Genomic DNA, 27,045 nt, shown 5'->3' with positions numbered 1-27,045 from the left:
ACAAATGCAATACATGTAACATGTAATGCTCATGTTGTGACTCTCCCGAGTGGCATTCTGTAGCCACCCCCAGTCCTCAAAAAGATGCCATATACGGTTGGAGGCTTTGCTCTAGCTCTCCAGCACTGTCCACTGGCATTTTTCTTTTTGCACAATGTAATTTTGTACAAACAATAAATATATTTTTGCGAGACATTCAATTCTGTCCATACACACAGAGTGCAGAAGGCACCTTAATTTTTCATCATTGTCAGTTTTGGCTACTGTACATGTACCTGCGGCAATTCTTAGAAAATAATTTACCTGTAAAATGAGGTAAGTAAGTCAGTGTCAGAAAATATTCAATGTATCAGGTAACTCACCGTGATACATCCAGGTTCAACCCCGAGTTCTCTTCCTGCAGTTCATTTCAACACTTGGACACTGACTCTATACAGTGCAGAGCTTCTGCTGTAAGGGCGTATTGTTAGGTTGGAGTAACCAGCAGGAGTAAAATCCTGATACCTAATTTTGCTCCATCTGGCTTTCTTGGTAAGACAGATGACCCACTTTCAGTACACAAAGAACTGTATTTTGATCACAGAAATGTACAAAAAAAAGTACCTTTGGTATAATCAACAAATACGCATTTCACTTAGATTACCAATTTCAGAAAACAACATTACATTCTAAGGCATTTAGCAGACGTCTTATCCAGAGCGACTCACATTTACATGCATTTTACTTGTATCCATTTATACAGCTGGATATATACTGAGCAATTCTGGTTAGTACCTTGCTCAAGGGTACACTGGCAGTGTCTGACCCGGAATCGAACCTGCGACCTTTCGGTTACAAGCCCAGTTCCTTACCCACTGTGCTACACTCCGTCCCGGAGGCGAAAAAAACCAAAACTTTTAAATGCCACCGCATTTAAACGTCACAATGACCGAGTTCCCTCAAATATGAAAGCAGACCATCAAGACTTACATTCGAAACCTGAAGATATTGTAAAAGAATCTATAATCCAATAAATCTTTTTAAACAGCAGCTCTGTTAAAAAAATAGTAGACAATGGCATTATTTACAGCGACCTGAATATGTATGTATTTGTAAATGTATTTTTTCCTTCTACACCAACCAAACTAGTGCTTTAAGATTCAAATCAGTAAGTCAAATGACTTCACAAGCTAAACATCATGGATCATTCTAGCATAACAAATATTTGGAAGATGAACTCTCACTATAGCGCATGGAGAGACAGATCACGACACACTCATAGCTGCAAGAGAGACAGATTACTGACACACTCATAGCTGCAGAGAACAGATCACTGACACACTCATAGCTGCAGGAGAGACAGATCACTGACACACTCATAGCTGCAAGAGAGACAGATTACTGACACACTCATAGCTGCAGGAGAGACAGATCACTGACACACTCATAGCTGCAGGAGAGACAGATTACTGACACACTCATAGCTGCAGGAGAGACAGATCACTGACACACTCATAGCTGCAGGAGAGACAGATCACTGACACACTCATAGCTGCAGGAGAGACAGATCAAACCCAAACTGCTCCACACTCTGTCATTGTCATCACTTTAATCAGTCAGCCCAGTGTCTGCCAGGAGCGTGTAACCACCCCATAAGAACGTTTCTGCCAATTTCATTCAGGGATTGTTTCCTTGCCACTGTTGGCCTTGGTTTGCTCATGGGTAGGGGCACCAGTATATCTAGGGCACATGGGCCAAAATTATTCCAACTTGCTTTACCATCAAAAACCCTGTGGGGTCACGGCAGGAATTGGACTGTAGCAATGACCTTACTAATTATAGCATTAGTGATCAATTGTGACCCACGTAAAAAGGAATCAGTTGACCCAATACCCTGGGTAGAAGAACGAATGTGACACGGAGGAAATGTCAAACACAAAAGAAATCTTTGAGCAGCGGGGTGTAGTAGTACCTTCCTTCTACTCCCACACGGTGAGGAAGTCAATCTATTTTGCAGTTTCAAACAAATCCATACAGGCACATGTTGTGCACTGCTGGTTTAGCAGAACTGCTCAAGCTGTTAGCGCAAATGGAGAGTAGAGAGATCATGAAACATACAGTCAGGTTAACCAGCTGAACTATTAATGCCAAACACTGGCTAAGCAGATACAAGGCAAATTCAGTGCCTGAGTACCCAGACTATTCAAAAAACTTTCTGAGAAACTGCCAACATGCTGCTCTTTCAATAAAACCATTGGCACACAAACAAAGTGCTGCATTGACACTGACGCAGAAAGAAATGCCTCTACCTTTTTACAAATTTTAACAAATTCTTTCATTTTTGATTTTTGATTTTTTCCGTTTGAGCCATTTATTTATTTTTTTAAACCTACAACGCTGTAAACCATTTCATTGTTACGATTACTCTAATTTAATAATGTTTTGTGCAAGTTATTATTGTTATATGTAGACCTACTTCCCATTGCTTAGAAAGGACAAAAGCATTGCTGCTAAAGTCAGCACTATAAAAATGTCTGCTGTGTGTCTGCGGTAGCAAGTGACAGTGTGGGAGCATTGCTGTCAATCATCATTTGTATTTAACCCTAAGGGGTGAGATCACAAATATGTGATGAGAATGTCCTTAACTGAACACTTTAATGCTGATATAACAATCACTGATTTATAATTTTGAAAAAATAATAATAACAACATTCCATAAATCTACTCTTCAAAGGGTTCATTGATGGTAATTCAGGTAGAGTACTAGAGAGTGATAACTGACTAACAAGAAGACTCTCTCAACCTATTGCTGAGGAATGACTGAATTGCAGGTGAGAAAACTGCCCGAGATAAACTGGCGTCCCTACTTACAGGGCCTGTTCCATAAAGGACTGTGAGGTGATTTGAAATCCGGGCCCTTCATGAAAAGTGCTATACACAAGTTCCAGGCCAGATAAACAGCAGCCCTTGTCGATGCGTTCAGGCCCACTTACGATATGGTCTGTGCAATGGCTCCGGCTATCCCTCCGCACAGCAGGTTAACGTGGGTCTTCAGCACCAGGACGTCCGGGTTGTCTGAAGAGGGGCGTCCCAGCAGCTCCGGAGCGTGGGCCAGGCCCAAAGTCTTCATGGTGCCAAAGGTGAAAAACGAAAAGCCTGCACGAAAGATGGTCAGAAAATGACAGGAAAAAAATAGACAAGATTAAAAAAAGGGCCCTAAGTTGAAGATCTGATTGTATATGGGGAATCTGGCAATAGATTTGCATTTGGGGACCACCATTACCTAAATAAAATAACGTGATTAATTGCGTTCTCAATGTTTAACATGTCAGGGAACAGGGAACAGGACCCAACAACAAACATTTATGTTGGGTGGGACATTTATACATTCAACAGCAATATAGCTGCTAGTGTTAGGGACCTGAGGTGGTGCCCAGAAGATTGAATGTTCTGTGCCTGGTGAAGAGCTATTGGCTGTAAATACATTTACGTAGCATTGAGCTGCTTTTATAAATGTTATACTGTATAAATGGATGTAAGGTAGGCCATGTCACCCTAATTAAGGGTCAAAGCTGCAAATGAATTACATGTTTGAAATAAGAGTAAAATAATGAATAAATAAACAATGAATCCCTTTGGATACCATTTGAGAGCTCCAGCTCTCTGACAATTTTTGAACAAAAACTTTCACTGATATTCAGGTCATAATTTTTCTTTCATATCTGCATGTCATGGCTCCTGGAGGCCAAATAACTACTGGTCCCCCATCCTAGCCCTGCCCTTGTTTCTCCGGCTTAGCGTCCCTTTGTTATCATATCTCCTTCTCTCTCTTTCGCCTTCTTAGTCGCTAGCTAACTAGTTGCATAGAAAAATTCCATTGTTTAGCGTTTCTTTCATTCTTCTCTCTGCCGTGCACTTAACGTTGGACAGCTAACGTAAGATAGCTAGCTGTTTACATAGCTTAAGCTATCTTAAACTTACTCTGTAACTTACAGAGCATTTATTCAAAACAAATATTATATAGTTAGTTTATAACAAACACGCTGGGTTCGTTAATTAATTAATCCATGATTGACAGCTGTTCTGGTCACATCTTGGTTCATGCCAGGTTAGTTGGACTGTGGCTGGCTTGCTTGAACGCCTTCTGGGCTCCCGGCTGTGAACTTGAGCAGCTGTCCACTCAACACGGAGATAAGCATCGCGCACCAATCAGAGAGTAATTTAAGATGCAGCTCCATGGAAACACCCATATGAAACACCCGGTTTTCGAATACTCCGCTCTTTTCTAGAGTCAAAGTCGTTCGCTTAGATTAACCCAGAGACTGTAAAGAAAACCCCATTGTTTCACCATTACTATCGGAGAGGATTTATTTAGATTATGTTACAGGGTAAGGGAATATGAAAGGGTTCCACTGAGGTGTTACTGGTGTCAGGATTATGGACACGTGGCAGCAGTTTGTAGAAGAGATCACAGGTGTAGAAGGTGTGGGAAAGATGGGTGTTCGGACGAGGAGTGCACGGTGTCTAAAGACCAGGCAATATGTTTCCACTGTGGGGGAAATCATGAAGTGGGGGCAAAACAGAGTGAAAGAAGGAATAGGGACAGTGAGATAGAAAGAACACGAGTGCAGAACAAAATAACATACGCTGAAGGCAGCAACGAAGAGAGTGAGGACAGAAACCGGAACTGTGAGGAAGGAACAGAATAGAACTGAAACAGAGGGAAAAGATCAAGTGAGATACATAGAGAAATGATGTATATGGAGAGAAGAAGGTTCTCGGCATTTATAGCGATGGTGATCAATTGTGCAAGTGACATACAAACAAAATCAGAGAGGATCAAGATGGTGGTGGATGCAGCGAAAGAGATTTGGGGAATAACGGATGTGAAGGGGGATGAAATACGGAATTTTGGCGAAATTGGTGGTGGTGGCCACCTCTGGCTTGGAAGAACAGGAAATTCCCCTGCTTTGCGCAACTTTGACCGTCGTAGAACGGGGGCTGGTTTAATGCTATTTTCTTCTCCCTCGTTAGTTTTCTGTTCATCATCTTCACTTGATTCATCCCGCCTTGTCCTGAAGTTTCTTCTGGGCTTTTTACCTAACATGATTAAATTAAAATCCGGGTGGCTAACGTTAGCCAAGTGAGCAGCAGCTGCCCAAAGCGCACAAGTACGAGGCGCCGTTGTGGGCAAAAGTCGGTCGGAAAAACCCGAGAGGAAACGAAACATTTTACAGCGTGAAAACGGTGTCAGGGTGAGGATTACCCGAAATGTTTAATTTTCTGAATCCAGCCGTTTAAACCATTAACACCCTCATTTGACATCCAGCGTTCTGAATACCGAACATATGTGCATAAACTGTTAAAACAATTGACTCATCTAACATGTAAAATATATTTATACTATTTAATTTGGTAATTATTATCAAGGATATCAATTAAATTGCCAAATTCATTTATAGGCAGAGAAAACAGTTGGATCAACCTTTATCAAAATGCACAACTCACAACCAGATGAAAATGAAGAAATTTATTAAGATACAACAAATATTCATGTCTAATCTAAAGAAGACATTCAGCTACCTTAAAACAATTAACAAAGGTTGCAGATATGGGCAGTCACACAATAAATGAATGAAAGCAGATACCAAACCAAGGATTTTTCCCAGAGTATTGCAAGGATGTGCAAAATTCAAAAATCATAAGACAGCAGAATATTCCAACAGAACAGAGATGAAATGTGGAACGCCAGACCTAGATGCAGGACTCAGATGCCCATTTCCAACTATTACAAAACTGATTATAACTAAAAGAGAAGCTGCATATTTTATGTAGACACACTGACACACCTCTGAGACACACACACACACCTCCAATACCCCCCCCCCCCCAGTTCCTGCTCTGTATCATCTCTAAGCTATGCTGGCCGAGTGTTTTGAAGCCTCGTATGGCTGAGAACAGCCAAATACTGAATTACATCCCTGACAATAGATTGGCTTGCGCTACCCTTAACTGATTTTTATTTCTGTTTTGCTGACTACAGCCAGTTGAAGATGAAAAGAATCATCAATTTTTTTGTTTCATTCTTTGAAAAGAGTATTGTAGTATTGCAGCCTGCTACACAGCCACACTGTTGGGGATGCGGTCGGGGCTCAGGAGGCAGTAGGGCAGATTCTTGCCCTTGTTCCTGGCCTGTATCAAACGGACCACCTCTGCCAGCTTCTTCCGGTACTTCTCCATGGCCTCCTTCACTGGCGTCTCAACAAAATGCTCGTCTGTGTACATGCCCAGAAACAGCTGTGGAAAACAGTGCCGGCGTTATTCCCTCTGTCACAAGAAAAGGTCGCAATTTGCGCTGAATTAGGGTAGTAAGCCTCAGTGAGCTAAGGTGCCAGTGAAGGGCATTTACCTCTCCTCCCGTTGTGGTGTCATATTAAAGGAGGAATGTGGGCCTCTTCCGGGGGGCACTTTTAGCTACAGCACTAGATGCTGCCCCAAATACTATGCAGAGCCGCTATTTATGACTGTATTCTGTTGCTTGCCAAAAATGACCCCAACACGCCCTCTAGTGTACAAAGGAAATATTATCACTAATTCTCAGAGTGGAAAAAAAAACGTGTTTCATGAAACTGCCATATATGCACAGAAGATGTATCCCTCATTTGCAGTTGGTTTCAGTGTTAACAAAACATCCCTGGCTGAGGCCTGGTACCGTCATTCCAAAAAAATTGCTCCTTAATAAAACAAAATAAATATATATATATGTATATATATATATAATATTGGTAGCAAGTGTTAGCATTGGATAAATAAAGCATTGGAAATAAGGCCACCCTGGTTAGCAAGCATGCTAAATGACAGAAGCGACACATGCTTTTGTGCAAAAAAAGTACAAAATTAAATTGCCAACCAGCTCATTTACCCAATTTATAAAGCATTAGTCTATTGTCTTGGTGGCTACACATTCTAAAACATGAAATATATTTGTTAGGAATGTTAGCTAGACAGCATGACACTGACATAACTAAATGTTTGTCTAGCGCAGAAAAAAATTGAGGTGAGTGCTGTCAGTTGTTCTGATATGGTATGTAGCAAGTTGTACCAAGTTGAACTTGGGGTACATGTTTGTAACAAGAAAAAGTTTGGTAACCACCGTTGAAAAAAAATAATGGGATTTGACATCCCACAATGGAAGGAAAAAAAACTGTTCAATTAAATGATTCAAAGATAAAACTACAGTTCTTATTTACTTTACAGTCTGAACATGGCTTTGAATTAATAGGAATATTTAAGGGATGGGTACAAACAGCAAATTACCACTTGGCTTTCTTAAATAGCACATTTCATCCAACTGCAGAGCAGCATTTTTGTATGGTAAACACAGGGTGCTATTAATGATGTTGTAACAGGAGTAGAGAAGCTGTAATGCAGGGGCTGTACCTCCTTCTTGTGGAACTGACTAAGGGCCCAAGAAGCCCCCAGGTGCCAGCAGGTCCGGCCGCGATCGGGCAGGCTCTCGATGATGTACGTGGTCGTCGCCACGCCCTTCTTCGTGGGTGGGGGCTTCCGCATGGTGGAAGGGCAATTGGGGATCCAGGAGTTCCAATGAAACTGCGTGGTACACAGAACACGGAGAAAGCTGAGGAGGCCCCTCCCACAAACCATCTGTCCCTGACCAACATGTCCGCCAGGTTTAAATTTTATTTTTTGATGGATAATTTTTTACGCACCTCAAATAAAAAACTGTTGACCATTTCCAAAGTCTAGATTAAAAAGCAAAAGGAGATGGGACATTTGCTGTCAGAGCCCCTGGACTCTGGAATGCCCTGTCTGAAGAGATCAGGCTTGTTCAGTCTGAGTCTCTTTCAAGTCCCTTCTTAAAACTAATTTTTACAGAGATGTACTATTGTAAAAATTTAGGTCTAGTGTTTCTTAAATAAATATAAATAAATAAAAAAAGGAAAACAGTGTTAGGGTTAAGCAGGGATTAAGGTATTTAACATAATTTATTGACCCAGGTTTGGATAAGAGTCTGTCATATTGCCATGCTCAGCCTGAGTGGATGTATCGCAAGGCAACGGGCACCTACTTGGCCAAAGTTGACAGCTGCATGCTGTGCAGAGGCGGTGAAAATGATGATGGTCAAATACTCAATCAGCTGCTCGCGATTCTTCAGAGATTTGGGAAACCCTGCGAATGGATGGATGTGGAAATAAGAAATTACATCATTATGCAGGCACAACATTTCACAGAGCACGAGAGGACGTATTTGTGGACAAAACTGCATCAGTCTTTGAGGAAAGTACTATAGATAATCTAAGGCTCCATCCCTTCATCAGAGTTTTGAATGTTGTGCTCATATGTGCTCAAATTACAGCACAGTCTAAAGGCCATGGCATTTATTGCACAACACACAGGATGTTTTGACTTCGGTGTAACCACTGTGCTGTAATTAAGCTCACCACACCTTTTAGTCTAGACGTTCCTTCCCTGCATAATGGAAAGATGTTTTCCTCTCCTAAAGGCTAATAATGATTTAAACACTGGCTGGTTCATTTAGAAACCTTCTAAGAAATATCAAAGTTTACCTTATTTTTAAATAGTTTCCCCATTTACATTACATTTACTATCTGGCACCCTCAGAGAATCAGTGGAGCTGGAAAATTCTGGACAGTAGACTGCCCAAGATAATGTGTTGTTTCATTACTACATTATTATTGCATAAGCCAATTTATAATTGTTATTGCTCTAGCGCCCCACCTACTGGTCAAATGACAAGGTTCTACTGCATTTATCTACCATGCATAACTAACTTTGAACATTAACTTAAAGTATATTTGGGGGGGAAATTGAATTACCAAGCACACTTTTTCAGTTAAATTTTCCTATATTATGTTTAAACATAGAGAGACTGAGTTATTTCCTCTCAGTTGTCCCTAGGAAACAGTGCAGGATTTACAGGAACAGGAAAAAAATCCATTACAGCTGTGCTTTAGTTATTGCATTGACCATTTTCTTTCTCTTTTCTCAATAACTCTTTTTAATTTGGCACAATATATGCCTGATGTGATGTCATTTTTAACAGACATTAGTTTTCCCACCAGAGTTATCCCTCTTCTGCATCCAAACTGCACACATCCTTGACAAAGCCTGGATTTCCTCATCCTTTTGAACACATTGTCACTCTTGTAGTAGATGTGCACGATGTCTTCTAAAAGCTGTGAAGGTACCAAACGCATGGTTTAGTAAGAATTCACACTGGCTATCAAAGTCATTTTTTTTATTTTTTTTTACAAACAATACAAACAGAAGGAAGGGCAGTCTGCTCTCCTTTAAAAACAAAAAAGGTTATGATTATTACCAGTACAATAGAAAGGAGCAGAATAGGAACTGCTTTCCAAAAGCTGTTGCTGTCCCAGTGGTCTTTACTGAATTCACACCATTCTGCTGTTTGTTCTATGGCAACATCTGACCAAAGCAATGATACCTGCATGTTTCTAACGTGCATGGTCATCACTGGCAGTCATCTTACCTTTTGATGGCCTCCCAGACCTTATTTCCATCGTCTCTGTAGAAGTAATCAGGAAGGTCCTCCATTCCCCTGGCTTTTATGGTTTCTGGGAAAACCATCGATTGGTATGTGAATGTCTTCATGGCCTTCTGCACCAGCTCAACAAAGCCTTCATCACCAACCCCATTGGCCTACAAATCCAGGCACATTGTGACATCACTGGTCACATTGCAACACAAGCTTACCACCCCTAAAACCAACATTCACTGTGTAATACACTTTTAATTGTTGTTTGAGTAAATAAAAACCATGCACAACCCAGCACTGCAGTGGTACAGCGGCTGCGTTCTAGCTACTTCGGAACACGATGAAAAACTCGAAGTTTTTTGAAAACATAGAGGATGGACTGCTGAGGATTTCATTCCAGTATTTGCCCCTTCCTGATTTCCTCAATTATTACATATGCATTTGTTTACTGTCTACCTGTGTAAACTGTCAGTCATGTAGTATTTTAACATGCTTAACAGTGCCCTGAAATAAATAAATGGAGCCCTTGTTTCACCTAATGCGGGTTGCTTGCCTCTAGAATGATATCGTACCTGTCACGATGCGTGCGGGGGTTCGGACCCAAATGCAGAGGAGGGAAAAACACAAAACTCCAAAATGGAATGAGAACAAAAGACTTTACTTAACAAGGGGGGAACAAAGGGAACAAAAAGCCTCGCAGGGCAACTCTTCCAAAACAAGAGAAACTTCAGAACCACAGGGAAACCAAAAAAAAAAAACATGTGGGAGCAGAACGTGGCAGGTGCACACTAGGTAGGAACACGAGCAAGGACACGCAATCAACAACCAACAAACAACAAGGATCCAGCACCTGAGTCCAGGAGACAGGAACTTAAATAGCCAGACACTGACGAGACACAGGAGGGCACCATGAACAATCAGGCCACGGAAGGGAAGGGGAAACGAGACAGCCAAGAACCAATAATAGGACAATTGAAAACAATCATACAATTCCACAGGGGGAGCAGGACACAAAACAGAAGCGCCGCCATCTGGCGGCCCAACAGGGAAAACACAGACAGGAACACAGAACCATGACAGTACCAAAGGTCAAGTTTCAGCCGAGATTACGTGGCACAATAAAGGTTAGTGACAACATACAGACAGAGCAAAATGCTGAGAACGTTTCCTGAAACCACCTTGTCAAAGATGCCGTTTTTCCCAAGGACCTCCACCCTGCCTTTGGTATTTATGGCAATGGTGAAGCGGATATGGGGTATGATCAGCTGTAAACAAGTGAAGAGATGTTATGAGGACCCTAGGTGACAATAAGGTCAATGTAAAGCTGGTGCATTTTCAATTGACTTTCAATGTTTTTTAAAGTTTCACAGTTTCAAATGTGCTCTTGTGCTTATGTACCTTGTACACAGGATGGACAGCTGGAAGCTGGCGGAACAAGGCTATCCCAAAGACCTCGGAGATTAGGTGAGTGCGCAGGAGGTGCGTGACGGTCTGGTGGATACTGAAGTCGGACGATCGCACCCACATCTTCGCCAGCGTCCAGTCACAATCCTCATCATTCGGGAGGAAAATTGGACTGTTCTCCCCAGGATTTTGTCCCAGCTGTTAGAGCAAAGCAGTTTCTTACAGCCATTAAACGCTTAACAATTCATAACAAATTCTGATTCATTACTAATTATTATTTATTTTTAAAAAAACCTAAAACCAAAAAGGTGGCATGACATTTAATCTTTTTTTGGCCTTGGTAGTCTTCTATACCCGAAAAAAGTTAGCATTGTTAGTCTGATGCTCTGAATATGGGATTTTTCAGGTCTTCTGCCAATTGCTAAGCCACTCTACTGTACATCAAGTACCACTGCACACACAGTACTCAATGGCCTTGTTGCTCTCAATGAGCTGGTTCAAGGTCACTTTGGCTAGAAATTCAGTTTGGCTGAGATGGATGAAGATTCTGATGTAGTTGAATAACCACAGTGGAGGGTGCATACTGATGGTAATAAATTGATTTTTCTTGATGACAGCATATGAGCCTTGTCAGCATTTTTCACAAAGAGCAGTAATTAAATTACCTGAATAGCAATTGGCTGGATTTTGTTCTTGGTGTTCTTGTACAGCAGGCAGATTGGGGCAGCCAAATACTGAGATGTGGATGGGTCTGTCCTGTTGGGTGTGATATTTTCCATGATCTCATAGTCAACAATGTAAATGTTTCCTGCCTGCACAGAACACAAACAGAAAGGTCATTGGAAGATTTACCATGACAAAGTTGAGTAAATTGTTAAACACTAACTAATCAAATGCTGTTTAGCTTGAAAGCAGTTTTAGTCAGACATTGTTTTAAACCAGTCACTGTCCCTGAGGTGCAGAATCATTGGTTAAAATTTACAGTCTCACTTTCTAAAAAAACACTGGCTGTAGTGCAACCAGTTTGAAACTGTGTTCAAGCAACTGTAGTTCTGAGGAAAGTAACACAAATCACAAAATGGGGGTAATATAAATCTCTACAATTTCTAGATTCTGAAATATCCCAATCAATATCTATTGCAGGTTACTTTGAGGACTCACCTCGATTTCCTCTTCCAGAGTGAGGTGTCGCTCCAAGCAGAACTCCACCATCTCATGGGTGACGGGGAACTTGGCTGGCAGCTTGGTGCACTTTCGGATCATCACAGGGTTGCAGCCGTTGAGAAACTGGTATGCGAACACAAAGTCCTCCTTCCAGTGCTGCATCACGTACTCTGCAGAGCAGATGTGCCTCTGAGTAAGAAGCCGCCCTCTTGCTTTGCTCAAACACCATGCCTATGAGATGATCTCTGCATCTTACAGTACATATCTAACATGACCATTTTAACCAATACATACTGTATGAGGTGGCGAAGAACAAAATGCAACTACAGATCTGAAGCTTAGTCAATGTAAGAGGGCATTCATTCCCTTTGAAGGACATGAAGAGAACAGTCACGTTTGCTGAGATTTCTTGAGTGATCTGCAGAGTAGGTACAGTATATCTTCTTTAGGCCATGAAAACATTTTAACATTTACACTTTAAACATACGTGTATGTACTTTCTCGTCACAGTTTTTCCATGATGCTTTCATAATATGAAAGGCACATAAATGGAAGGCCCAAGCCAGGAAAGGTTTTATGAAATCAATAAAAATGTCCACTTTTCAGCACCAGAATCCCAACCGTGGCCACATAGTCTAGCCCCCCCTTTATTTTCATTCACCCTCCTGCTCTTCCAATAATATACCACAACATTTAGGGGGCTTTTACATCATTTTTTGTTTTTGACAGCATTTGACGTGTTTGTGAAGCATAATCTGATCAGGCATATGATGTCAAACAATGCTTCAGTCACATCTTGGGGTGCTTGGGGAAAAGAGTAAATTATACCCATCCAAATGAACAAAGAAATTAGAACGTGCTTTTTTGTCATTGTAACTTTATAAATGGATGTATGTATGTACATTATACGTGTGTGTGTGTGTGTGTGTGTGTGTGGGTGCGCGTGTGCGCGTTTGTGAATCATGATCTTATTACATGTATTCAATCAACCACTCTTAGAATGAGCAGGAATTTGAAATAATTCTTATGGGTGCACCACCTGGACCATTCGGCCATCTTAATGTCAACAACCAAACAAAAAAAATATATGATTGGGAACTTTCTTGCCCTGAAATATTATAAAACTAAAATATAATTAAGATAACACCCGGGGAAAATACAGTTTGGTGCAACTTGGTTTCAATAAATAAAATAAGCTGGGCTCAGAAAGGAGAGGCTCCAACCTGCGGGTGTGCTGGAGATCGTCACAAATATCTCCTTAAAATCATCTAAGTCATCCCAGGAGCTCTGGAAATTTTCCATGAATTTGTTCAGTCCAAGGTTCCCAATCCTGCTCGGAAAACAGAAAGGAAGCATTTTATTGGTGAAGTATCCTCTTTATATTAATGGTCAATGCATTCAGCCCTTTATTTTCTGTGTAATCAAACAGGTCTTCTTTGTGCTAGTGCTGGTGCTGGTGCTAGATCTGAGGCCAGGAATTGTTTGAGGATCCAACACCAGAAAGATGAATCAGAATATTATAAATCGGGATATTATACAGTTTTATTGTGTCTTATTCATTTTGTTATTTTATCCAATTATTTCCTGCTTTATTGTACCCTTTCTTTTTTACCTCTGCCAAGCACTTTGGGCTGCCACTTGTTGTACGAAAGGTGTAATATAAATAAAGTTTACTATTATTATTATTATTACCGACAGAATACCATTGAGACTATTAGTACATTAGGTATATTTAAGCATATAAAGTGATTTAACTGAGAATATATCTGGGTGACACAAAAAATAGAGGACAGCACAGGTGCCAAGGCCAGTGTTGAACATGCCACAGTGTGAACGCATGGCATCATACTCACGCGTTATAGTAGTTGATGGTGAAGTCCGTTGTTTTCTTACTGTCAAACTGGACGTCCAATGGAAGCTCCTTGTAGGCATTGGCATCTATGCTCATGGGTAAACCTGGTTGCCACTCTCTCCATCTTCAAAACGAGTAAGGAAGAACATTCACCATTAACCCTAGTTAGATTCAATGTCAGCATTTAGCAGAACAGGGATACTCAAGTCTGGCCTTTGAAACCAGTAGTGCTGCTTGTTTTCTTTTCATTGATTAACGTCTGTCACTGACTAGTCAATGAATCCACTGACATGGTGTCTGGGGTCTAAATCAGTCTGATTAGAGGGGAAGAGCTGTGCAATTCCCATTCAGTAGGCACCAGCGCCCACACCACTAGGGGGCAGGAGGGAAAAGGAAGCTACAGGGAAATTGGAATGCTTCTCGATGTCACTGAACTGAGGACTGATCTGAAATTAATAAAAACATCAGGTTACAACTTCCCAATTTGGTTTTGCGACAAGTTATGTTGTGGGGGGTGGGGAGGGGGGGGAGGATGAGAAGGCTTTTGTTTATTTGTTTTTGTATTGGTGTGGGTGCTCTCTCTCTCGCCATGCGGCAAACGACGGTGTTTCCTGGAACTGCCGCGTCTCCCTACCAGGGGTGTCACACCAGCAGGGGACAGTGCTATATGTAGGTTTTGCCATTTAGGTTTTTGTTGCATTGACAGTTATACATATCTGTTCATAGGACAGTGACATTTATGCATTCATAGGGCTCTGTGATATGCTTCTGTATCTATTTGCTACTCAAAGACATTTTCCATTCTATGCAATATACGAAAACAATATTGTAACAGGGTTATTGTGAACAAAGTTTTCTTGTTCTGTTCCTCAGTGCAGATTTGTTATTTATCATGTTAGTGGCAGAGAAGTTGAAACAAATATGAGCACGTCATGCTGTGATCCTACCTGTACGTCTTCTTCCTGGTTTCCAGCTCTTTGCGTCTGTGCTCTTTCAAAAGGCTGGTTTTGTCGTCTTGCGGCAAACGTGCTACATAAACACAATGAGAAACTTACTGGTTTGAATCAATCGTTTAGTTTTGCTGTGCTGAGCCAAACCTTTTAGCTCAAACACATCAGTGATCTGACAACTCATTGCTTCACCATCCATTATTAGGTTTCATCAAACCAAACTGTCCTTGTCCTTAGTGATGGAACAGTAATACACCAAGGTCCGGTAATGCAAATGTACCGCTTCAAAGTAGCTCACTGTGCAAAACTGTTAAGTGATATTCTTTTAAGTAGTGATGGTTTTTCATTGACAATAATTCTCTGTAAATTCCAATCTGTAAATTCCAATTCGGCAGAACATACCAAAAGTGCGTCCCACAAACCTGCTGCTTTTTATGCTCCTTATCACCTCAATGCTTGCCCTCGCTTGTGAGTGGTCCTTACATCAGTGACTTATAATTAAGCGGAACTCGACACAGAGGGGGACTGATTAGGAGGTGAATTGGGACCGGGTTTGAGTCTCTGAAATTGCATACACCTACCCCGACCATCTCTGAGGACCACTTCCTGGTCATTGACCACCCATCTGTAACAGGGGAACTCCAAAGTCTCTCCGCTTGGGGTCTTCACTTTGATGTACCTGCAGTACCAGTCATTTTTCACAATGTTCTTTCTGTCCTCAATCTTCACCAGCACGATTTCCCCGAGGTCCTCAGCCACTTCAATGTCAAACCTGTCCACCTGAAGTCAGACAAAAATGACTATGGTCAGGGCAGTGGTAGTAAACAAGGCAGAAAACGGTGACGTTCACAACCTCAGGGCTGGTGTCTGGTGTCCCTATAAGCATGGGTGCTGGTGAGAAAAGATTTTTTGACTGAACTTTTTTTTTTCTGGTGTCCAGGTTGCACGGCGAAGCTTGTTTGCATCCCACATGTGCAATACAAAGTGTAGGCCTAAATTAGCATTTGGCTATTATTGAGTTTCTAATTACATTACATTACAGGCATTTAGCAGACGCTCTTATCCAGAGCGACTTACACAACTTTTTACTTAGCACTTTACATTGTATCCATTTATACAGCTGGATATATACTGAAGCAATGCAGGTTAAGTACCTTGCTCAAGGGTACAACGGCAGTGTCCTTACCCGGGATTCGAACCTACGACCTTTCGGTTACAAGCGCAGTTCCTTACCCACTGTGCCACACTCCGTCCCCATTACTAATTAGCAGTCTTAAAATATATGAATTATTTAAAATCATCATTTGGCACAAATAGTCTATTTAGTATTACTGCGTGGGCCTCCTTAATAGAATAGAATAATTATAAACTCAGCGTACAATCCCAATCAGTTCCTTTAATCGCTTAATCAGAATACTGCAAAAAAAATAATACTTTCGCTACATACGTTTCTTTTCTAAAATGGGCTGAGAGGTGTAGACATTACTTAAAATAACTGTAATGGTTAAATGAACGTTGGATTGCATTCACCTTTTATCATCTTAACAGGTCAAACACAAAACTGTTGGCAACTGAATGACAGAACATAATTCTCTCAGGTTCAGCCTTGAAAACATGAAAAAAAACTGCCAATTGGGATGAAATGACTCCATCTGCTCACAATCCAGTTTCTCAATTTAAAAAATATATATATATATATTATTAATGGTGCAGTTTCGTGCATTCTGGGCCAGTGGCTGCTGGTGATAAACATTTGGGGGCGGAGGCGCAGTTTTGAAGCAGCACTTCATACCTGTTACAACCCGGCTCAGAGGTTAGAACAAAAAAGGGAGACACTGGAAACGAATATCAAATAATCCCGGAATTTAATATAGCCTACCCAATATAAACAGTTTAATGCTTATCCTTTCAAATTCAAAACAAAATTCAACAGTGATTCAACCTTGATCCATGACGTTTATTCACCTATAAATAAACGTCGAAATACCGGCTGGGATAGTAATATGCGAGGTTTGCTTGCGAAAATGCAGTAGACTAAATGTTAGTTCGCTGGTTAGCGTCGTTATCGTACCGCCTGGTACTCTTGTAATAACGTGCAGCAAAGTTAGAAAACCTGACAGCGATCTAACCAGAGTAATTATTCACGAAGATGACGTTTCATACAGGATATCATGTTACATTCAGTCATCATTTATATTTAGCTACTAAGCTAAACGTCAAAACAATCCTATGCAACGCCGTTTCGAACGGGTTTCATATTATAGACAGATAGACGCTCTCGTTATCTTGATTTATATGTTTACCACTAAATGATAGTACAGATTAAATCACTACCTTCTACAAGAGTCAGATGGGGGCTTTAAGGTATTATCGTTAATGATTGAGTCAATCACTGATACTAGCGTACCTGCTTGCAATGCATAGACGAGTGTGTGCACTCCTCGACTGGCAATTTTCCTGCGACTTTTTAAAACAATAAAGGCAGCGTGCAATTCAAAACAGTCTTTGTAAAAAATGACTGACCTGGCGTCCTCAGATTCGAGGACGCCGATTGGCTAAATTTATCTGGCTATGTCGATGGGCTGTGTCATATTTTGTGAAACAATAATTTTGATTAGACAATAAAGTGAACGATGGCCAACCTGTTACTATGCAGATGCGCATTCATAATATTAACGGACACAATAATGGGAGAGGGACGGACGGGGAAATGCCAGTTCCCGGGTGCATAAACTACCTCAAGTTTCAAACTTAAGTTTGTCCCTTATGCAAAATATTTCCCTACGCTAAGGGGTTCATTTAGCAGCGTTGCATAAAGCCACTTAGGCTGTCTCCTTGCCTAAGTGACTAAGGCTGGCTTTACACGGTGCAACTTCACAGGCTGGCTTTACACTGTGCAACTTCACGCAACTAGTTGCAGGTTGCAAGTTGCCTGCAACATAATTTCCATGCAACTTGACAGTTACACGAAGCAATTAAAAAATAATCAAGTTTCATGCAACACCGTAGTTTATTTCACTAAAACTAGCTACCTAGATTGGTAAATTTCCATCTGCGTCGTATTGTTTTCTTGTTTTTTGTTAGCTAACGTTAATCTGAAATTTGCTGCCGTTCCTCTCTTGACACCCGCTTAATTTTAGAGAGCGGAGAAGAAAACCTGAGACAACATGTCTAGTTTTCAACTAGAAATCAACGTTGAAATCCCGGCTAGTGCTCGCTGGGTATCCTTTAACGTTACGTGCGGTTATTTCACAGCATTTAGCCAGCTTCTCCAAAATGGACAAAGATAATACAAAAATAAAAATAAAGCCAAACTGGACAGAACATGAAAATGTTGTTTTACTGGAATACGGAATCTACTAGCTACTGCTAGCGAACTAACATTATTATGCATACGAGAAAACGAGTTAACGGCAGTAATTGAACAATGTTAACAGAAAGCCTTGGACCCACAGTACCCTGAGCATCTACGAGTTGATAATTCACATTTGCATGTATTTTTCACATGAATTTACTACTTTTATGACATTTCTTACCTAGTCAAGTAGTACAATTACCGCAAGCTGCAATTAACTACGTATCTGGGAAGCTGCCATGTATTTCTTTGTACGTAAACAGCGTGTGCAGTTATTTTGCTTAAATTAACTTCTGGCCAATGGCTGCAGCTTGAGTCGAGTCAACTCTCTCTCCAGTCAACTGCGCGTAGCTACACGCATAATGGATACGAGGATCTATTAGCGGTAAAAAAAATAAAAATAAATAATAATAATAATAATAATAATAATAATAAATAACTAAATAAACGGAAAAGTCATTAAAATAATTAATTTGACGGAACAAATAATTAATTTGACGGAAATCAGTCTGTAGACGGAACTCTACCACCCCTGTATAAGTAAAATAAAATCTTATTTAAAAAAAAAAAAGTTTTTGCAGCGGAAGCAATGAGCTTCCATAGTTAAGTAAAGTTCATTTTCTTTTGTGAAAATGAAAATTAATTTGTGAAACATTTTAAAGTGAGGCAAGCTAAAGTGATGCTTTAAAAAGTTCATGCAGATGTGAAAAGTCCAGGGGTCAGAAAGTAAAAGTCGTTTCACCCACTCAGGAACTCAGCCAGCTGGTTTCACTCATAAGTTCACCTCCTGGCTGAAGAATTGTGCTAATTAGCAAATCCTGGTGAAATATCAGGGAGGACTTCTACTTTTTGAACCTGGATTTTCCACCTCTGATTAAATGTGACAGCTGAATGTATACTCACCGCCCCTCTTTCAAAATCATTACGGAAAAATTTGTCCAATAAAGTTTTCTCGCTGCATCTCTCTGTTCCTACCAAGGTGAGGTAAATGTAAGCGTCCGTGCCGGAAAACAAGTCGTTACCGGTGGCCACTGTCACAGTGTAGCAATGCATCGCATCTGTCTCGCAGTAATAGTCCACAGAAAATGAGGCAAATCGTCTGAAATTACACCAGTTACAAAATTTCACCACAGGCGTCTTTTGTTCTCAGTTTTATCCCTACAGAGATCTATTCGTTTCCTTGCACTACCTTGCATATATACGCTACCCTTGATTCCTCGGAAACTAAAGCACACCTCTTCTTCCTTCAGTTTTATATGGACAGGCTATAAATCACATATTTCTAGCTAAATCATCGCGCACGTAACTGGGCGATGAGTCACGCATGCACATGACCCCTCTATATATACACTACATGGCCAAAAGTACGTGAACACTTGCTCATCCAACATCTCATCCAAAAGTATGGGCATTAATATGGAGTCGGTCCACCCATTGCAGCGATAACAACCTCCACTCTTCGGGGAAGGATGTTGGAGCATTGCGGCAGGGATTTGCTTCCATTCTGCTAGATGAGCATTAGTGAGGTTGGGCCCTGATTGGGAAATTAGGCCTTGCTTGCAGTTGGCTTTCCAATTTCCAATGTAGACTGACGGAAAGAGGCAACATGATAGCTGATTAACCTGAAGGCTCTATCGACCTCTTGATGAGGAATGACTGAATCGCAGGTGACAAAACTGCCCTCGATCAGGGCTTCCCAAACTCGGTCCTGGACCCACCTGTGTATTCTGGTTTTCGTTCCAACCACAATCGCAATCCCAGAATTTTAACAAGCTGTTCATTTTTCTTAATTAGGTGTTTTCCTGTTTAGAGGGATTGTTTACACACTTTTAAATAATCCCTCTAAATTATGTCTGAAATTGCTTTGCATGCAATAAAGAATAAAACTTACATGTTGATATTATGCTGCATTGTGCTACATTGAAAACAATGAAACAATGACATTTCTTTGTCAGCCAAACCTGAATTGTGTTTTAACTTAACACAATTCAGGTTTGGCTCAATATCATTTGCTTTGTCTTTAAATTCTTGTTTATCTTTCAAATAGTTAGTTTTAGGTGTGGCCAGGTGTCCACACCTTCACCAATCAGGAGCCTATTAATTCACCTTAGTCTTTAATGAGAAGTTATACATATTTTTATGCAGTTGTTTGCAATATAAGACAATAAGCACAATAAGAACATGGGAATTACATTTTTTCTGGTATGCATAGCTACAGTGAGCACCATAATTAATTGGACAGTGACACATTTTTTGTTATTTTGGTTCTGTACTAGCACACTCATAGCACTCCTGAGTTTTAAAGGATACAATGACAATGAGGTTGAAGTGCAGACTGTCAGCTTTAATTTGAGGGTATTTTCATCCATATTGGATGAACCGTTGAGAAATGACAGCACCTTTTGTACATGGTCCCCCCCCCATTTTCCGGCATCAAAAAATATTGGACAGTTTAACAATGTAGAATAAAGTAAACATTTTTAATATTTGGTCGCATATTTGGTCGCAATGACTGCTTGAAGTCTGTGACGCATAGACATCACCAGACGCTGGGTATCTTCCCTGGTGATGCTCTGCCAGGCCTGTACTGCAGCCATCTTCAGTTCCTGCTTGTTTCGGGGACTTTTTGTCTTCAGTCTCCTCTTCAGCATGTAAAATGCATGTTCAGTTGGATTCAGAACCGGTGATTGACTCGGCCAGTCAAGGATTTTCCACTTTTTGGCCGTCAAAAACCCATTTGTTGCTCTAGAAATATGTTCAACTTATTACATTTCTGGGATTACACAAGGGGCTCTCCAGGACCGATTTCGGGAACCCCTGCCCTATACAAACTGGTGTCCCTAGAAATTGAAGAAAAAAAAAAAACCTAATTTAAAAAAATTTTTGCAGCGGTAGCAATGCACTTCCATAGTTAGGTAGGTTAGGTTCATTTTTTTTAGAATTTGTGAAACATTTTAAGGGTATACAAACTAAAGTGATGCTTTAAAATGTAATATGTGAAAAGTCCAGGGGTCAGAAAGTAAAAGTCCTCCCATGCATTTCGTCCACTCAGGAACTCAGCCAGCTGGTTTCACTCATTAGTTCACCTCCTGGCTGAAGAACTGTGCTAATTAGCAAATCCTGGTAAAATATCAGGGAGGACTTCTACTTTCTGAACCTGGATTTTCCACCTCTGATTAAATGTGACAGCTGAATGTGTACTTACCGCCCCTCTTTCAAAACCATTGCAGAAAAACTTGTCCAATAAAATTTTCTCGCTGCATCTCTCTGTTCCTACCAAGGTGAGGTAAATGCGAGCATCCGTTCTGGAAAACAAGTCGTTACCGGTGGCCACTGTCACAGTGTAGCAATGCATCGCTTCTGTCTCGCAGTAAACACAGAAAAATTGTCTGAAATTACACCAGCTACAAAAGTTCACCACAGGCTTCTTTTGTTTTCAGACAGTTTTATCGCTACAGAGATCTATTCCTTTTCTTGCACTCTAACCTTGCGTACATAGGCTACCCTCGAACCCTCAGAACCTGAAGTTTAAGCACTCCACTTTATATTAGCCTAAGTATTTTCAGGTTTTTGGTCGAACTGCGCTCGGGCATAAAAGCACACCTCTTCCAATTTGCACTGTAATAGGACAGGATACACACCATTTTTATTTTGTGTATGACTCAACGAATCATTTAAATATCGACCCCATGCCAGAATCTCTTCCCCTTCACACGTGGGAGGGGTGAGGGGTGAGGGGTTGGGGGTTAATCCTATTCAAACAATTTTCTTGCCGACACTATGTACTTCGCGGTTAGAAGTTGAAGTTGATTTCAACTACATTTGTAAAGGACAAAGTTACATGTAAATGGTAAATGGACTGCATTTATATAGCGCTTTACAATTGATGCCTCTCATTCACCCATTCACACACACACACACACTCACACACCAATGGTGAAAGGCTGCCATGCAAGGTACCAATCAGCTCGTTGGGAGCAATTAGGGGTTAGGTGTCTTGCTCAGGGACACTTCGACACGCCCAGGACAGGGGATCGAACCGGCAACCCTCCGACTGCCAGACAACCGCTCTTACCTCCTGAGCTATGTCACCCCCACACCCCTACATTGTAGGCCTATGATACCATAGGCCTGCAATGAAACACCCAAATTCTTGATGACAAATGCAATACATGTAACATGTAGGCCTAATGCTCATGTTGTGACTCTCCCGAGTGAAATTCAGTAGCCACCCCCAGTCCTCAAAAAGATGCCATATACAGTTGGCGGCTTTGCTCTAGCTCTCCAGAACTGTCCACTGGCATTTTTATTTTTGCACAATGTAATTTTGTACAAACAATAAATATACTTTTGCGAGACATCCAATTCTGCCCATACACAGAGTGCAGAAGGCACCTTCATTTTTTCATTGTCAGTTTTGGCTACTTTACATGTACCTGCGGCAATTCTTAGGAAAAAAAAAAGTTTTGAAGAAATCACCTGTAAAATGGGGTACTACATGTAAAGTGAATGCATGGTGTCAGGAAAATATATTCAAATGGTATTTCAGGGGTAACTCAACCGAGTGATGCCATACCACAGTTTCCCAACCCTGCTCCTGGAGTTCTTCTGTCCTGCAGGTTTTCATTTCAACCCTAACTTGGCACAACTGACTCTACTAATCAGTAGCACAACGAGCTCTCTTGCTGTTGAATGAGGTGTAGCCTACTTTGTTAGGGTTGGAGTGAAAACCTGCAGGACAGTCAAAAATCCCAGGGAGTAGCCTTAATTTTTTTTCGCCTTCATCTCTGGGCTTTCTTTGGTTAAGAACAGATCGACCACACTTTTCAGTACATCAAAAAGAACTTGTATTTTGACGCAACAGAAATGTACAAAAAAATAAAAAGTAGCCTCACTTTGGTATAATCAAAAAATACAGCATTTACACAATATTACAGAAAAACAAAACAAAATCACAAGGCAAAAAAAAAAAAAAACTTTTAAATGCCAGCTTATTTAAATGTCACAATGACCGAGTTCCCTCAAACATGAAAGCAGACCATCAAGGCTTACATTCGAAACCTGAAAATATTGCAAAAGTATCTATAATCCAATATATCTTTTTAAGCAGCAGCTCTGTTAAAAAATAGTAGACAATGGCATTATTTACAACAGCCTGAAAATGTATGTATTTGTAAATGTAATTTTTTCCTTCTACACCAACCAAACTAGTGCTTTAAGATTCAAAATCAGTAAGTACAAATTTACTTCACACAGCTAAACACATGGTATACATTCTAAGCATTAATACAAAAATAATTTGTAAGGATGAAAGGTTGTTGAATTATTGCATGTGGTTTATTAAACAAATCACACAAACTGTAAATAAATCAAAGAGTGTGTGAAGAGGTGGCTTCACTTCACAGAAAATAAAATGGCTGCCCTTTTCCTGAAACAAAAAACTGTTGATATGTCCTTTGATTGGGATGAGATATGCCACAAAAAAATAAATAAAAAAGACTGGTACTGTGGATACTACCAAGGAAATATTCAGAGCAATAGCATTCAACATTTTATTCATACAGAGAAGGTAATGAAGCAAGTCAAATGTCACCAAAACAAGTGAACAAAAAATACTGATTCAACGCTTCAAACTTGTGGACAACATTAGGGATAATAGTGATAATTCACTAAATAGTTAGCAAGCTTAAAATGGCCAATTTCTTTTTGCAAGGGGCCTGGCCCAATACTCCACAAGTTGCACTTATCTGACAACTGGGTTCACAATGACTCCTAAAACACTTACCGAATATATTGTCAAACCATTGAATGAGCAACAGTTAATTTATTTACAGTTCTGCTTTGCATCAAATCTAAACCTTACCAAGTAACTACAGTATATATGCATAACTTTAGAAGTCACAGCAGTGTTCCAAAAGCGGCTTGTTCAATTAAACAAGTGAAAAGGAAGCACAATAACCATCAGTCAGTCACGTTTAAAGATCTGAAACAGCTGTTAATCCTCCCTGTTTTGCGTTAGTCCAATATTTTTTCTGCTATATTTTGTGTTCCTAGATTTTACCCGCTGTGGCACCATGGTGACAGGACTGTCCTGCTCTACTTTGATTGCATTTGTTCACAGTGTGTTTGTTTCATTATTTTCAGGAGCGTCTCTGTAAAAACAGTTTTCATCATAAACAAAACAACAACAAAAAAAGCCAGATGATGCTGTCCAGTTTCCGTTACAGTTGTTCTGCGCTGCCAGTCAGTTGTTTGGAGCGAGACATTTTCATCAGTGCTGCGGAGAAGACTTGAGATTGGATTCGGCCAGGATTACAGGGGAAATCAACCTGTGCCTATACACAAACGACCACTTTCAAACATTTCAAACAAACACCAAGTCCTCGATGGTGGCAGGTGGACAACATCAATTTGAAAGCAGTTTGGGAATCTTCAGGGGTTCTGCACCGCATGATTAAAATGCAGTGCCCAGCTGAACGAATCGTCATTTTAAAAAACCTAAACACCCTTCCAATCGATGGGCCCTTAAGGGAAGAACAATGTGAGCAGGCTCATAAAAGACTAATAGAACGGTTATTAGTTTGCTGAATTTATTGCAATGCAGAACCACACCTCAGGGAAGTGTAGGCTGCGGTGGGAATCAATTTATAGGGCAACATAGTAAAGGTACCATATATATTTGTCCATTACAAATATATATTCATATATATATACCTATATACCCGTTACTGCCCTTGAAATCAGGTAATGCAATAACCTTCTCAGAGAACAGTTCTGATGGCTGAAATGAAAACTAAAGAGCGAAGGCTTCCTATGAGTGCAAACACAAATCCTTATATACTAATTAATCAATGCCACTCAGTCAACTGAGATCAGATTTACAACCCGTTTCTTTGAAAAAAATCCTTAAATTAGTAAAAAGACAACTCTTTCAAGTACACAGTGACCATGACAACAGCATCTTCTAAAAGAAACGGAACCTTTTTTTGTTCTTTTTACCTTTTTCCAATACTACACCTTAATATAGCTGGCTATCATATACTAGAAATGGCATTGGACCCCATTACAGTGGATTTAAGATCAAACCTCTTCATCACATACATTTCCACATGAATTACTCATGAATTAATATTTAATAATAACAGGTGAAATGTGAATAATTCAGAATCGTATTCATAATTTCTCAAGTGCACCAGAGCCCGCAAAACAAATGACAGAGCACAACTATTGCCATTAAAGTGTCAGAGGATGTAGCGGTAAGACGTCGGTTGTCTTACAAGAGATTAAATAATGAGTAACCGTATACCAGAGTGTTTAAAGAGCACAATCTGACGCTGAGAATTACAGTGATGTGTACTGAAGACTATACCCACACGGCGTGCTCGTTGACCTAAACTAGGCTGCCTTCAAGAAGAGGAAGGCAAGGAAGAAATGGGGAGGGGTGGGGGGTCATGGCTGCAACTTCCTGTGATGTAACATGATCGCTTCCCCCCCGCCCCCCATCCACTCAGCATTCAGGCCAAATCTGGCACCCAACATTCAAATGAAAGAAAGCATCTCCCGTTCCACTGAGCTTCCAGTGCACACACCAGCTGTGACATTTAAAACTGATAATTACATTAATTTACTGAAATGGAACACATAAATAATAAAACGACAAGGAAGACTAAATATAAGCTTATAAAGATCAGTCATATCATTTCATTAAATTTCCAGACAGGCAGTGTCTTGTAAAATAAGAAGCTATCTATGGAGCCTAGTGATAAGGCAGATTGCATGGACAACATTACCCATCATCCTCTGCTGCAAATATGATTTCAGAGAGTGCAGCTCAAAGCGTTGCCATGGTATAATATGTTTTTTTGGGGAGGGGGGAGGGGGGGTTTGCTTAGTATCAATCTAAAATCCAGCTTAGACAGCTGATGACTTTACTGCCCTTAGTGACAGTTGCCTATCAACAAAAGGCTACAAAAGAGAGCAGTTGGCATCCAAACAACGTCTTTCATCAAATCCATCGACAGCTAGCAAAGGTTGTATCAGTGCCTGAACATTACAGACAAGCCAACGAGAACCTTTCCGATCATGTCACACAGCCACGTTTGACGTCACACTTCCAAATGAACAAGCCTGAGCAACTTCGCCAACAGTTGCCAGGAGTCAATTATTTTGTCATGCAGTTTTAAGCACGCAACGCACAGGTAATTAGACTCGCATTGTTTCCGGACATCGATGCTAACCGTTGGTGTGTGTAAGGTTCGTGTAGATAGACAATTGACTAGATTGCCTTCTTTGGATAAGTAGCACACGGTTTCAGTAGGTAGAAAGTGGTATATCCATGGACTGTGGGTGAAATGGCGCTTTAAAATGGCGTTTCAGTGCTGTGTACGGAGGGCTGACGCGGGCAGTTGGTGGCGGAATGGCGGTTGCGATGTCCCCGCGGGTTCGAGGGGGTGGGGGTAAGCGTTTGCGCGGGACCTCGCCGGTTCCCTCTTGCTCTCGTTCAGGCGCCTGCAACCGGCCCCCTGGCATAGGGGTCGGCGGAGTCTTTTTTTGGGTTGGCCCAAGTCAGTTGAGGTGCAGGACCTGCTTCATGAACTCGTAGGTGGTGAAGGCCACAGCCTGGGAGGGCACGCAGCGGATGTAGTTGAGCGACAGGCCGCGGTACAGCCCCTTCTTCACGCCGTACTGGCTGTACACGTACTTTAAGGTCCTGGTCAGAGTACTGTGAAATCAACAAGCACATTTATCAGCATCTTGATCCATGTTTCAGTGAGCTGCAGCATTTCCAAACACATTTAAATGG

The 27,045-nt window shown here is 40.8% G+C and overlaps 1 protein-coding gene, 1 long non-coding RNA gene and 1 pseudogene across 6 annotated transcripts in view; 1 reads left to right on the top strand and 2 right to left on the bottom strand.

Annotated features, from left to right (window-relative positions):
* The window catches only part of LOC135245368 (solute carrier family 25 member 16-like), a 46,632-nt gene that overhangs the window by 11,677 nt on the left and 7,910 nt on the right, over positions 1-27,045 (bottom strand). For 4 of the 5 annotated variants that reach the window (XM_064318444.1, XM_064318442.1, XM_064318440.1 and 1 more), the window contains one exon: positions 2,973-3,135. In XM_064318444.1, the coding sequence (XP_064174514.1) occupies positions 2,973-3,135 (163 nt within the window). Of the gene's footprint in view, positions 1-2,972; positions 3,136-26,113; positions 26,965-27,045 lie in introns of those variants that run through there. The other variant, XM_064318445.1, reaches the window with a different exon arrangement.
* On the top strand, positions 4,641-13,124 carry LOC135245373 (uncharacterized). The gene is made up of 3 exons (XR_010327205.1): positions 4,641-5,234; positions 10,927-10,981; positions 12,065-13,124. It is a non-coding gene; the product is annotated as an uncharacterized LOC135245373 (long non-coding RNA).
* Positions 5,495-19,793, bottom strand: LOC135245372 (polyunsaturated fatty acid 5-lipoxygenase-like; annotated as a pseudogene).

Source organism: Anguilla rostrata, chromosome 18, assembly GCF_018555375.3.
Source record: "Anguilla rostrata isolate EN2019 chromosome 18, ASM1855537v3, whole genome shotgun sequence".
Taxonomy (NCBI): Eukaryota; Metazoa; Chordata; class Actinopteri; order Anguilliformes; family Anguillidae; genus Anguilla; species Anguilla rostrata.
The sequence above is the reverse complement of the archived record's forward strand: the minus strand, read 5'-3'. Positions and strand labels throughout refer to the sequence as shown.